General features: G+C 47.3%; 1 protein-coding gene and 1 long non-coding RNA gene across 2 annotated transcripts; both read left to right on the top strand.

Annotated features, from left to right (window-relative positions):
- Positions 1–7,707: 7,707 nt before the first annotated feature.
- On the top strand, positions 7,708–8,557 carry LOC125534748 (uncharacterized). Its single transcript, XR_007294537.2, has 3 exons — positions 7,708–7,895; positions 8,037–8,154; positions 8,265–8,557. It is a non-coding gene; the product is annotated as an uncharacterized LOC125534748 (long non-coding RNA).
- Positions 8,558–11,535: 2,978 nt separating this feature from the next.
- On the top strand, positions 11,536–14,079 carry LOC125515581 (uncharacterized). The gene is made up of 8 exons (XM_048681081.2): positions 11,536–11,753; positions 12,299–12,411; positions 12,940–13,011; positions 13,154–13,189; positions 13,290–13,335; positions 13,502–13,589; positions 13,685–13,742; positions 13,831–14,079. The coding sequence occupies exons 1-8, from the start codon at positions 11,675–11,677 to the stop codon at positions 13,879–13,881; spliced, it is 543 nt and encodes a 180-aa protein (XP_048537038.1). The 5' UTR covers positions 11,536–11,674; the 3' UTR covers positions 13,882–14,079.

Below are 14,079 nucleotides of genomic sequence, written 5' to 3'. Positions count from 1 at the left end.
GTACACGTCACCACTATGATTCCACGCTCCAACTTCTTCAAATTCGAACCTGGTTGGTCCAAATTTCGCCCATGCAATGTCATCATCTCAAGGTGCTGCTCACCCTCACCCTCCCCCTCAACCAACTCGGCTTCTATCCTCGCCGCAGCTCTCAAAAAATCATGATCCGAACTCAAATCTTGGGCTCACTCTCGCATTCCCACCCCTCTTCACGAATCCCGCTGCGAAACAGCCATCTCGACCCTGGATCATGCTGAAGAACGTAGGCCCCTCTCGCAAATAGAGATCCTCACTCGCAAGATCATCATCTCTCTACTCAAATGCACTATCCAAGAAAAGATGATGTACTGGCGGTGGCGTGCCAAGGTTTCCCAGGCTATCAATGGCGGAGAAAACACACAAAAAATCACATCTCTGCCTCACAACGCCTTAGGAAAAACAAGATCTTTTACTCTCACTCAGAATGGCCACGATTTCTCCTCTCATCATCAAAAGGCCAAGATCCTCCATGACTTTTTTTCCCTCATTGGTACTCCTATTAATAAGTCATGGGCGTTTGACCTTTCGGACATTTACCCTAAACCCACTCCTGGCTTACATGTCTTGCATGAAAACTTCTCGGAACCAGAAATAAAAACAATGTTCTTCCATATGAACCCTCAGGCCAGCCCTGGCCCAGATGGCTTTGGGCCTGCGGCTTACCGTACATATTGGCCCACTGTAAAAAGCCTCATTCTCCCCTTATTCTCCCAATTTCATCAAGGCACGGCCGACACGGAACGAGTAAACTGGGCTCACATTGTTCTTCTTCCTAAAAAAGATCTGCCTACCTCCCCTGACGCTTTCTGGCCCATCTCGCTCCAAAATTGCCCAATCAAAGCTGTTGCCAAAGTATTGACCACTCGTCTCAAGCCCTTCATTCCTTTGCTAGTACATGGCAATCAGACAGGGTTTATACTGGGGAGGAATATCGCTGAGAACTACATCTTTGCTGCCGACCTTATCAGCTCATGCCACACTAAGAAAAAGCCTACTATGATTTTCAAGCTTGATTTCCGGAAAGCTTTCGACTCCGTCGCTTGGCCGACACTTGACAAGATCCTCCTCGCCCGGGGCTTCTCCCACATCTTCCGTAGCTGGATCCAGAACATCCTTGTTATAGGCAAAACCGCCATTCTTTTGAATGGTGTCCCAGGCAACTTGATAGACTGCAAAAATGGCCTACGGCAGGGTGACCCCATCTTCCCCTACCTCTTTCTCATTGTAGCAGATCTGCTCCAACAACTTATCTTCAAAAACACACACACCTCGCTCCACCACCCCATCTTCTCTCATCCACCCCCACCATCCTCCAGTACACAGACGATACGCTGATCGTTGTCGCCGCCTTGTCTGCTGCCGCTGCAGCACTAGAAGTAATTCTAACCAACTTCACCAACGCCACTGGGTTAAATATCAACTTCTCCAAAACCACGCTTGCAACCCTACACAGAGATGACACCGCTACTAACGACACTGCCCTTGCCATGGGCTGCTCACACGCCTCCTTCCCCCAAACCTACCACGGCCTCCCCCTCTCCCCTACTAAACCTCCATCCAACGCCTTCGACCCCATCCTAGAACGCTCCCGTAAGCTGCTGGCTGGCTGGCGCGCTAAGTTGCTTGACAAAGGCGATCACCTCATTCTTATCTCCACAGTCCTAGACTCCCTACTCGCCTACTTCATGTATGTCTTTCGTTTTCCCAAAAAAGTTTTAAAAATGCTAGACTCCTTACGTAGAGCTTTCTTCTGGGCAGGGGAGGATTCAGTTTCAGGTGCCCAATGCCTTATTGCATGGAAAAACGTTTGCATTCCAAAAAAATATGGTGGTTTAGGTCTCAAAAACTTGCATCTTCAGAATAATTGCCTGCTCATGAAATTTGCAGCCAAGGCCATCACTTCCTCCTCCACCCCCTGGCTGGATTGGCTGGATCTTCAACACCCAAATGCTCTAGTCTCACCCCCACCCCAGAACTCCTTCCTCTGTCGTGCCATTGCACAGCAAATATCCACTCTACAGTTCATCTCCTTCGTCCTAACAAACAGTGGGACACACACTTACTTCTGGCATGACACTTGGCTCACCCCAACACCTCTAGCTCACACTTTCCCTCACCTATTCTCACACTCCACTCTTCAGCTGGTTAAGGTGGCAAATGTGTTGCGATATGGTTTACAAGCTAACCTCCGTAACCGTCTCTCCCTTCTGGCAAAACAAGAGCTTGTTGCGTTGTTGGCTGTTTTGCAGGATTTCGTCCCCTCGGCTGAGGAAGACCAAAGGTTCCTACTACGGGGTCTTGCCTTCTCCACCAAGCATGCTTATGGCACTCTCATGGCGCATCCGGACAGCAATCTTCTCGCCCCCTCATTTGGCGCTCCAAGGTGCCACACAAGATAAATTTTTTCAGCTGGCTCCTCTTCAAGGATCGACTCAACACCAAGGCCAACCTTGCCCACAAACAGATCATCTCCACGGACACATGCCCTCGTTGTGTTATGCTAACCGAGGACTCCATGCATCTCTTCCTCACCTGCCCCCTCGCTAACCGAGTCTGGCAACGGCTGGGCATCCTGCCTCAAGTGGAGGGCATCATCGAACTTTGGGACGTTCCGCTACCTCACCACCTGCCACACAAGGCTTGGTCTTTTATTCTCATGTCTCTCCTCTGAAAGATATGGGCTGCACGCAATGACAGGCTGTTTAGGAACATTGATCAACGTTCTGTAATAACCCTCAAAGCTCTCATCTCCGACCTAGATCTTTGGTCACATCATCTCATGACAACATGTGACAAGGACGACGTCTACTCGTGGCGTTCCTACCTCTCTGCACGCTGCGCCGTGCCTTTGTAATTCTGTGCTTGCTGCTCCAGCGGCTTTTGAGTAATATATTCAGGTGGGGAGCTCCCCCCGGTGATTCTGAAAAAAATAAAAATTATTATTCAGCCTCTGATTAAAAAGCCTTCTGATGGTTCTTTTTTTAACATCAGTACAAACACACGCGTTCGTATATATGTGCATACACTCAACCCTATGAACGCACACACGCACACCATATCCCTATGAACAACTTTGAGAGACTGAGCCCGACGGGAACGTCTCCTCCCACTGAACTCATATCGCCGAAAATCCTGAAATAAATCTAAAATAAATGCGAGCATCAGGACTTGAACCCTGGCAGGCTGGGTATACCACTGTCTGCCTAAACATTCAACCACAGGTTGGTTCGCGCCCTCTGATGGTTCTGGGATGGCCATTTTGACTGTAGAGAGCATATTGTTGGAACCGCTCTCTCACACTGATGGATGGAGATAGAAGAAGAAGGAGCACACAGTACAATGGAGTTTCACCCGGCTTCACAGCCCCGTTACTTTTCCCAGAGCCCCAAAAACTCTCCTCAACAAATACACTCGTGGCGAATCAACCTGCGGTTGAGTTGGTTAGGTGGACAGTGGTATCCCCAACCCACCAGGGTTCAAATCCTGGTGCTCGCATTATTTTTGGATTTATTTCAGAATTTCCGGCGATGCGCTTTCAGTGGGAGGAGACGTTCCCGTCGACGACGAAGCGCCTACTGTGACTTTATAAATCTCAAGATGATATGCCGGCTCAGTCTTTCGAAGGTGCTCATAAAGGTAGGGTGTGCGTGTGTGCGTTCATAGAGGTGAGTGTATGCGCGTGTATATGAGCGCTTGTGTCTGTACTGATGCTAAAAAAACAAATACACTCGTGGCCATGGCTTTGTAGTGGCACAACAACGCAGCGCCCACGTTTCCTTGTGCGCACGTACGCACGCCGCCTAGCTAGCTACCCTGCATGCAATCCATCAGCCCGGCCGTGCGCACTACGTGCGCGCTACGCGCACGACGCGGCCATCTCCACCGGTCACTGCTAACAATTAGCTAACTAACTCACACGCATCAAGCAAATTTGGCCGGCACACTTGCCAACGCCCTGCTCTACGTGCCAGACTCGAGTGTATACACGCTACACACACATACGTCACGCTTCTGCGTCCCGCCCGTCCCGCACGTCACCGACGCGCCCGACAAGTCTGACGAGCCCGACGGCAGCAGTGTGTCCCGCCCGTCCCGCGCGCATCCGACGGGCCCGACGAGCCCGATCACACACGCCGTGGCTTATTCCAACACACACCCCTTAAGCCACGGCCTAGAGGAGTCCATCATCGTCGACGTTGGCGCCGGCCAAGAGTGCATGCTCCGCCGCCGGTCCTTTCCGCAGCTGCGGGCACTCGCGCCGGAAGTGCCCGTGCTCCCCGCACTTGTAGCAGCGCCTGTGCCTGTTGTCGCCGCTCCCCGACGCCACGCTGCGCCCGTCGTCGTCGTCCCGAGCACCGCCGTGTCGACGCTCCCATGCTGCCCACTGCGCCGCCGTCATGAGCAGCTGCTCACCTCCGCGCTCGCCGCCGTCTTGTCCACGGCGCCGAACCCGCTCGTCGAACGCACGCAGCCGCCCGAGCGCTTCGTCGAACGCCATCGTCGTCACGTCATGGAACTGCTCGATGCCGGCGACGACGGGGAAGAGGCGATCCGGCACCGTATCCAGCAACTTCTTGACAAGTGCCGCGTCGCCCAGCGTCTCCCCGAGGTTGGCATACCTCGCCGCCATCGCCGCGAGCCTCCCGCCGTACACGTCGAGCTCCTCGCTGTCCGCCATCTTCATCTGGTCGAATTCGCCACGCAGCGTCCCCGGCCTCGCCGTGCAGACCCGATCAGCGCCAACGAACCTCACCTTCAGGGAGTCCCATACCTCCCTGACGGTGAGCTTCGTCGACACCTGCAGCAGCACATCCTCCGACAACGCCCCGAGAAGCAACGCGCGCCATCTTGTCCTTCGGCGCGTTCACCGCCGCGTCGCCCGGCGCCACCGCCTCCCATACATTGTGGACGTCGAGGATCGCCTGCGCCTTGATGGCCCAGACCGTGTAATTGTCCGCGGTCAGCAAAGGCATCGCCATCGTCACCGATCCGCCCGCGCCGCCGCCGTGTGGGACGAGCGCCATGGTCGCCGGTGATCGCCCGAACCAAAGCTCTGTATACCAATTGTTGAAACCGCTCTCTCACACTGATGGATGGAGACAGAAGAAGAAGGAGCACATAGTACAATGGAGTTTCACCCGGCTTCACAGCCCCGTTACTTTTCCCAAAGCCCCAAAAACTCTCCTCAACAAATACACTCGTGGCCATGGCTTTGTAGTGGCACAACAACGCAGCGCCCACGTTTCCCTGTGCGCACGTACGCACGCCGCCTAGCTAGCTACCCTGCATGCAATCCATCAGCCCGGCCGTGCGCACTACGTGCGCGCTACGCGCACGACGCGGCCATCTTCACCAGTCACTGCTAACAATCAGCTAACTAACTCACACGCATCAAGCAAACTTGGCCGGCACACTTGCCAACGCCCTGCTCTACGTGCCAGACTCGAGTGTATACACGCTACACACACATACGCCACGCTTCTGCGTCCCGCCCGTCCCGCACGTCACCGACGCGCCCGACAAGTCCGACGAGCCCGACGGCAGCAGTGTGTCCCGCCTGTCCCGCGCGCACCTGACGCGCCTGACGAGCCCGATCACACACGCCGTGGCTTATTCCAACACATATGCTCACCGATGAACAGTAAATTAAAAATAATAGTAAATAAATTTAAAAAATGATTTTTTTTATATTCATGTTAGTGTAACAAGCATGCTTGGCAATTTTCATGCAAAACGGATAGCAGTGCTTCATCCGTGGAAAAAATAAATTAAGTGTAAAATTTGGAGATAACATTTGTTGTTCGACTTGTTTTTTTTTTTCATATGCCAAAATGCTTAAGCTTTTCTTCTAAAAATTTACAGGTAGCATTTGAGTGTGACAATGAGCACATCTTTAAAAAAAATATTGGCACAATATTTTTTTTGGCACGCAGAAGCATATGCTCCATAAAGCCAAACTGGATTTCCGCTTGTGATGCTTCTTGTTTGATCTTAGCATCGCTACGCTCTACTGCTGGTGGCTTTGTGAGCTGTGGTGCGACTGATCATAGAACGGGGGCAGCAAATTCGATGATTCGAGGAGATGATACAATTTTTTTTGAACGAAGACACGATGGGAAGTGGCCAGCTTTAAATTAATAAAGCCCACACCACATGCATACTATAGATGTGTACGATATTGGTTTTTCTTTTGCTACCACGAGGAGGTGAGATTTGCTGATCGTGCAAAGTCGTTGATGGTCTCATGTCCTGGTGTTTCTTTTGGTAGCTTGACAGTTGGTTGTGGTTGGCTATACTGGATTAATGTTACATCTATAAAAGGTTACTTAATTCTTTTACAAGTAAGTTGATGTGAAGGATTATGATTGGTAATAGAGGGATGAAGGGAGCCACTCCAGTTGAATTCAGGGGGCCACCTACAAAGAATCTACTATGAAACTGTTCAACCTTCATTGGAGAGCAAAATATTTGGGTGTCTTTGGCCTGTGATTTTGCCCTGATTTGAGGGGTTTCCCTCTTGAAACCATGTGTTCACATGTTGATGTTATTACTCAGTTCAAAGTGGTTATGCTCAGGAAGGCGAGGTGGCGACGGCTCTCTGAAGATGGAATAGGATTTTCCTCGCCTTGCCCCCCCCCCCCCTCCCGGCAGTGCAGCTAGCGTCGTCGGAGAGCGTGTGGAGGTATATCTCCGTTGAACCTCGTGGAATTCGCTCGGTGTTTGTTTTTGTTTTCAATAGATCTGTTTGGATCTAGTCTATGTTCGTGTGTGTACATGTTGGATCCTTCCAATATATGCTTCTCTTCTTCGGCGACAATTGTTGTTCTAGTGTGTCTGTCCTTTGGGCCTTATCAAGACGACTTCACGACTGCCTACTATAACAAGGGTTTGCTGGCTTTGGTGAGGGAGGGGCGATGGCAGCGGTACGCCTTCTGCTTGTTTCCGTGCTTGTAGTCGTTGCTAGGTGGTCTATGGATATAGAGTAATTTATATTACTTGTAGTCGTAATGTTTGATGAATAGAGCGGAAGTTTTGCAACAACAACAAAAGAGCAGAATGGGTTGGGTGATAGACAGCATGGGACTGTGGTCGGGCGACCTGTTGGAACACAATAGCGCGGGAGTGTTTGGCCGGTGGAATATATCAAGCACACTTCCCAACTTTATATCCTAGAAGAAGAAAAGGGGTACATGTACCCCCACCACACGAATGTGTCGACATTGACAGACGATCACGCTTACATTAAAAAGCAAACAAATCGGGAAAAAGGTTCAAACGGAATAGCTGTAGCCTTTCACGTGGCAGAACAAAGGTGCAAAGTCTAGACATTCGACATGGACGGAAGAAATCGGAACGTCAGAGCCGGGCGGGAACCTATTCTATTCCCTCCTCGGCCGGCCATGCAGCGGCTGCATGCACACGCATCCTCTGAACTCTGCACATGGTCGGTGACGCTACGCCGCCGATATCCCCCGTCCGGAGTAGCCGAGTTCGACCTCCGTCGACGAACCGACAAAGAGGACTGATCGAACATGATAGTAGATCTCTTACTTGTCAATCTTGTTATTCGCTAGGTCAGCCCACGCATGCGCGCACGCACGTCCACGTTCCTTTCTGCCTGCTTTTAGAATAGGGGAATAATAAGCCCAAACGAATGAATTGGAAATGGAAGTAATTCACATGCGGGAAAGTATATCGATCGATCGAGGGAGGCACAGCCACCATGCGTGCACATATATATAACCATATATCTTAGCTACATATGTAGTTGCATGCATAGCTCGAACGAACAAAGGATCAATCCGAGATCGATCGATCCGTCGATATGGAGAACGGACAGCCGCAGCCTCCTCCAGGTGACGATCTCGATCCACACATCTCAAAATATCATCTCCATGTCGAAGAACAGACCACTGGCTAATTCTTCAGTGAGCTGTAAATGATCTATCTATCTATCTCAGCTCTAATTTTCTTGCGCTTGATCAATTGCTGCATAGGCTACCCGACGGTGGACCCGAAACAGCAGGCAGGCGGCAGGAGGAGATGCTGCTGCGGGCCGTGGCGCCGCAGGACCAAGCAGCGTGGGCGTGGGGAGACCAGCTTCATCGAAGGATGGTGCGCGCATGGGCATGGCTAAAAACGCCCACCATATTTTCCTTCTATCATTTCAATCTCATTTTGGCTTGCTCACCCTGCCGTTTTTCTCCTTGATTCGTTTTCTCCAGCCTTGCCGCGCTCTGTTGCTGCTGGCTTTGCGAGCTGTGCTGCGATTGAAGGGGATCCATGCAGCATGCATGCCCACGGTTACAGTCTTACAGATCACCACAGGCTCTAGCTGCGGCTCTACGTCGTCGGAGCTCTCACATAAATAATTCAGTCTTGCTCTGTTAGATGTTCTACGTCATGACCTAGTCCTTTGTGATCTAGTACAATACGCGTAGTTATCTTGCATCGTATCAAGGCCCTGTATCTTTTGTATCATCAAATTATCTCATTATCTGTATTCGACATATACTTATATTCGAGGTCGTCTTGCGATTTTGAGACCCAGCTTTTAATGTGCAATGCCGCAATGGTCATGCTTAATAGGGTCACGAACAAAGTTTTAAATAGACGGCTATAGCCACGCTATAACAATTTGATTAGGGTGCCGCTAAATGGTGTTTATTTACAATTGTCTGGTAAAATTACAAAATAACAGGCTATATCGCTATTGCTGCGCTATAGCTGTTTGATGATGTCGCTATTTGGAATGGCCCGCGGTTTAAAACTAATGGATGTTGAACTCTCATTACAACTTTAAGAAGTATGCATAGGAGATCGAAATTTCATGCGAAAGATGAACTATTTTCAATGAAATTTCAACATTACAAATACACCTGTCGAGGCAGATTCATTCTGAAATCAGCTTTCCTTTTTCTTCTCTCTTCTTTATTAAAACTGACTTGTTTGGCATCCATGCTTGGCTTTACTTGGCAATGCTGAATAAACAATAATATGTGGTTGTGCAGATCAATGGATGCAAAGGCCGAGGGTTGACCTCCTCAACCCTCCTTCTCGATAAAAATGCGCAAGTGCAAATGTGCAGTAGTCATGCTCATTAGGGCACGGATGGATGGTGAACTCTAGTTATTTTCTTGTAAGATATTTTTAGGTGATAGAAATTTCCTGCAAAAGATTATTTCTTTTCAACAAAATTTCAGCATTCTAAGCAAAAGTAAATATAAACAAACCTGGTTAATGTCAAGAGTATCACAAATTTATCTATGTTAACTCCAATCCAAAATGAATTGAATGCATAAATGTATCACATAGTGTACCCAAAAGACGCAAACCAATATAGATCATAGGTTTATAAAATTAAACAATACATCACACCAATTTTCACTCCATACTTTTTATTGGATGAATGTACACAACCCTTCGAATTACGAGGGAGAAAAAATGGGAGCAATGAGGGAGGTGAACCAGGGGATGAAGAATGACGAAGAGAGAAGTGAGGGAGAGGAGATGAGGGCGAGACTCGAACAGAAGGAGAGAAGCGTAAATGGGAGGGAAAGGTACCAACACCAAACACGAGGAGATGAGAGGACATGGAGGAGGAGGGGGATGGCTAGAAGGCTGATGAATGATGGTGAAGCCAATATCTCACCAAACAAGTAAAACTAGTCCCCTAGGCTTGGGATATCCTTGTAGGGTAGCCGGTGTCTTGTACGACAACATGTAGCCATGGGCGATGCTAAAGGGGATGGGGGTATAGGTGGAGGCGACGACGAGAAAGAGGATGAGCTGGTGATGGTAGTGGCAAAAATGAGATGGGAGGTATAATGACACAATGATAGGTCTCCCAATTTTCACAACAATGCAAAAAAAGGCGGGGATGGGTGTTGAAATTTTAATAAGAAGACTTTCCAACAACAACAATGATGATAAAGCCGTTTAATCCCAAACAAGCTGTGATAGGCTAGAGTTGAAACTTAGTAAAAAGACTTCCCACAAAAAATAGAAATTTCAATATAAGGACATAATGATGTGACCTAGCATTGCTACGATCCAAACTTTTCTTAATGCTGCACCCAAAGGAATTTTCTTTAAAACAGTTTTGAAAATCTACAAGATATTCTTTTAGAGGGATTCTACAATTATCTTACCATTATTTTGAGAAACAAATATCAACCTAATAGCGCCATTTTTCACTAAAAATGGCAAGTCATTTCTGTTGTTTTAAAAAAATCAGGGCCTTTTTTTACAATACAACTCAACTCAACAGGGCCTAAAGCTGTGGCCTCCCCTCGTTCGTGGCCAGATGTTTTTTAAGCGGGAAAGCCTCTCAGTGATTTATTGCTTTGTCAACAGGGTTACATCGTGATCTCGCAAAAAAAGGGTTACATCGTGTAAAACATAAGGCAATAAAAAAGGATGGGGGATCATCCTCCCGGCTAAACTCTAACTGATTATAACAGTTACATCGTTTGCTAACAATTTCTTGATAAATTCTGGAGGAGCGTCATCCCAAACAGAAGGGTTATTCGCCCGTTCTCATCCATCTAATTCATGAGCTACATAATTTGACTCTTTAATACAATGCTCAATAGTAACTTTCCCGAAGTCTGCCAAGATACTACGACAAATCTTCTAGCACCGCACTGCCACCATGGAATGTCTTCATTTTGATTAAGAGCATCCACCACTATAATATTGTCTGTTCGCATCACCAAACTAGAACATCCATTCCCACAAAAAAACCTAGAACATCCAGTATTGTGAGCTAATTTGAGTCCCTCAAGTAGGCCGCTGCCTCGGCTGAGACGACATCAGCTACACGTTCCAACCTTTCCGTTGAAGCTCTTATGAAAATTCCTTTGCGATCATCGATAACTGCTCCACATGCAACATTATATTCGCCCTCTGAAAAAGATGCACCGACATTCAACACCTGCTGTCCTGCATGGAAAACCGATCACTTTTTGATATTTGGAATGACCTTGCTTGTCCCTGTTGCACGAACATAGTTAAGGGCCAACGCAATAACAACATGAGCTATTTTTTTTGTAGTTTGTACATCCTCACCTCTCTGACTAGCTGTCTTCTTTGCCACCAAAGATATCAACAAACAATTGCGATATTCTGGTAATTTGACTGGTCCAGTGTATGTTCGCTGGTACGAATCGTCACACAATATAAACTCCAGCATAGCTGCTCCTAGTTGATTGCAAGCCTGGACTTTTTCTTTTGACGGGGATTGAAAGCCCGGGCTTACTTTACGGTCAACCAAAAAAAAAACCAAAGATTCAAAGAATGGAACCTACATAGCCATCCCATCCCAATTCAACGAACAGATATGGATTAGCTGACATGGGCCGTGCCGAAACGAGCCGAACGCATTAACACCGAGCTTACCATCCGTCCGATATCTATCCAACGCACTAAAATCCGTCCTCTGACGTGTAGCGAGCCGCGTCGGATCGGAAGCTAATATCCAGCAACCCGCGGGGTCCTGTCTGCAAAAAGGAGTCGAAAAAACGCGGACCTTCTTTCCGTTCCAGTCCTCGCAACCGTGAGTTCTCCGCCGCCCCCTCCCCTCGGAAGAAACGTCGCCGGGAGAGAGATCCCCGCCGAGAGCCAGCCGGGCGAGATGGGGTTCATCGGCGACCAGGTGGAGTCGATCCGGTCGATGCAGGTCCGCCAGGTCGTCACGCAGATCATCAGCCTCGGTGACGCCTCTTTTGCTCTCCCATCTCTTCTTCGTCTCCGCGTACTTGATATATGTATTTTCGGTTGTATCGCGGCGGAATTCACGGTTAGGGGTTTTACCCTGTGGACCAGTTTGGGTTTTGATCTGAAAGGCGCGGTTCTGTCGTGTTTTCGCGTGCCAGATTGCGGCAGAGAGGATCTGAAGAAAATAGCAATTTGGGGCATTAAGGCTTTTGGGGTTCTTGATCTGGTCCTAAGAGCTTTTTGGAGTTGTTTTCTTGGAAGAATCATACGCACTGAAATGTACACGAGCCACTCCATTGGACTGACAGCCTTAGAGGACTATACTGGGATTTTCGGCCGTGTTGTTTTTACCCTACTACTACTAGCGATATTGCTCCTTGCTTCTGAAAATCAGTTTATAGATTCGTGGTATATAGGGAAAGAGGGGAGCATGGCACCTTACTTGTTAGTTATTTTGGGGTTTTGCTGCTCTTAGATATTGGTAATTGTTGGTTGCAACAATGTTCTCACAGAGGAAGTCATGATTTTTTCCCCATGGCAGGTATGATTGTTACCTCAGCATTGATCATATGGAAGGGATTGATGGTCGCGACAGGGAGCGAATCGCCAGTTGTGGTGGTTCTTTCTGGTAGCATGGAGCCTGGATTTAAAAGGGTTTGTTGCCTACTTATGCAGTGCGAGAACCCCTTAAATTTTGTATATGCATCTGATTATTAGATTCTTGAGGGCCATTTTAGATACCCTCTAATTCGACTTTATCCTCTGGGTTAGACAGGAATTTTGATAAAATACTTTCTAAGTGAACGGACAGAGTCGAATTAGAGGGTGCCCAAGCACACCCGCAAGTGGACATACACATTTGTTTTTGTAATTTGAAGTTAATATTTGACCAATATGAAATCCCAAAGTTGCATGTGCAACACATAAAGTGGATTATTCCCATGATTTTCTCATATGAATAAGAATATAATTGGCCTCCATTGGGTTGTAAGTGAAGGACTGTCCTATCGCCTTTAAGATCTTGTTCTAATTCATCCAAGTTTCCTTTTGAGATTACTGTTACCACCATGCCATGTTCTCAGTTTTCTGTTTTTATTCCAGTGCCATTTTTGCGTTCTGTAGGCTAAAATGGGTGTTATCATTTGCATAGTGTCCCTGTATCATTAATTATCTGTTTTGCAGGGTGATATTCTGTTTTTGCACATGAGCAAAGAACCTATCCGCACTGGAGAAATAGTTGTTTTTAATATTGATGTAAGTACTCAATTATTGTACTTTGTAAGCCGTAAATTATTAGCTGGGTCATGAACCCATGATTTTGTCCTATATTTCATTGTGTGTGCTTGTACTTGATGTTCAAGACACTAAGATTACATCTGGACATTTATTTATGCAGGGCCGTGAAATTCCAATTGTTCACCGTGTGATCAAGGTAATAAAATTGTGAAGTCATGTGATCAATCACCATATATATGCATATTTGACGTGCAAGTTTTTTCATGCTAGTTTTGAGTACTTTTCTCAATGTATAGGTTCATGAACGGCAAGAAAGTGGAGAAGTTGACATCCTCACAAAAGGTATCTGTCATTTTCTGTTTGAATGCCATAGGTTTTTCTTCAGTGATATGCTGACTATCCAAGTAGTTTTTGCAATCCCGGCAATAATAGTCAACAGCTAGCAATTTATAATTTACATTGGGTGCCACTGCGCTGTTGTATCTCAAGTGACAAACTGCCTTTTCAGGCGATAATAATTTTGGGGATGACCGACTTCTGTATGCACAAGGGCAGCTTTGGCTTCAGAAGCATCACATTATGGGGCGGGCTGTAGGGTGAGTGCCTAGAAAATTTGTATCACATTCACATTTCTGCCTTCATACTGGTATAAAATAATTCAGCTGGCATTACCCTTTTGTTACATGAACAGCTATCTACCATATGTTGGGTGGGTTACGATTGTGATGACTGAGAAGCCGATCATTAAGGTATGTTTATTCCTTTTAAGTACTGACCAGCCTACTCCTGAGTTTGAAGCACTGATGAAATGCTAATATGTGATGCCTGTTGCTGCAGTACCTTCTGATTGGCGCACTGGGCCTTCTTGTCATAACATCAAAAGAGTGAAGCTGTCAACCTTAGCACATAGCTTGATCTTGTAGTGCAAATGTAATCCAGGGCAGACCAAGTTTTTTTGCACCGTGTACCGAATGGAAGATGTATTTTTATCTGTTTTGACTGTTGTCTCTGCCCTAAAGAAGCCTAAACCCGTCTCTTATGCAACAGTCATCTTCTCATGGTCTTAACTAATGATTTTGATCTTTA

This window comes from Triticum urartu, chromosome 1A (assembly GCF_056163025.1).
Source record: "Triticum urartu cultivar PI428250 chromosome 1A, HENAU_Tu73, whole genome shotgun sequence".
NCBI classification, from domain to species: Eukaryota; Viridiplantae; Streptophyta; class Magnoliopsida; order Poales; family Poaceae; genus Triticum; species Triticum urartu.
The sequence above is the reverse complement of the archived record's forward strand: the minus strand, read 5'-3'. Positions and strand labels throughout refer to the sequence as shown.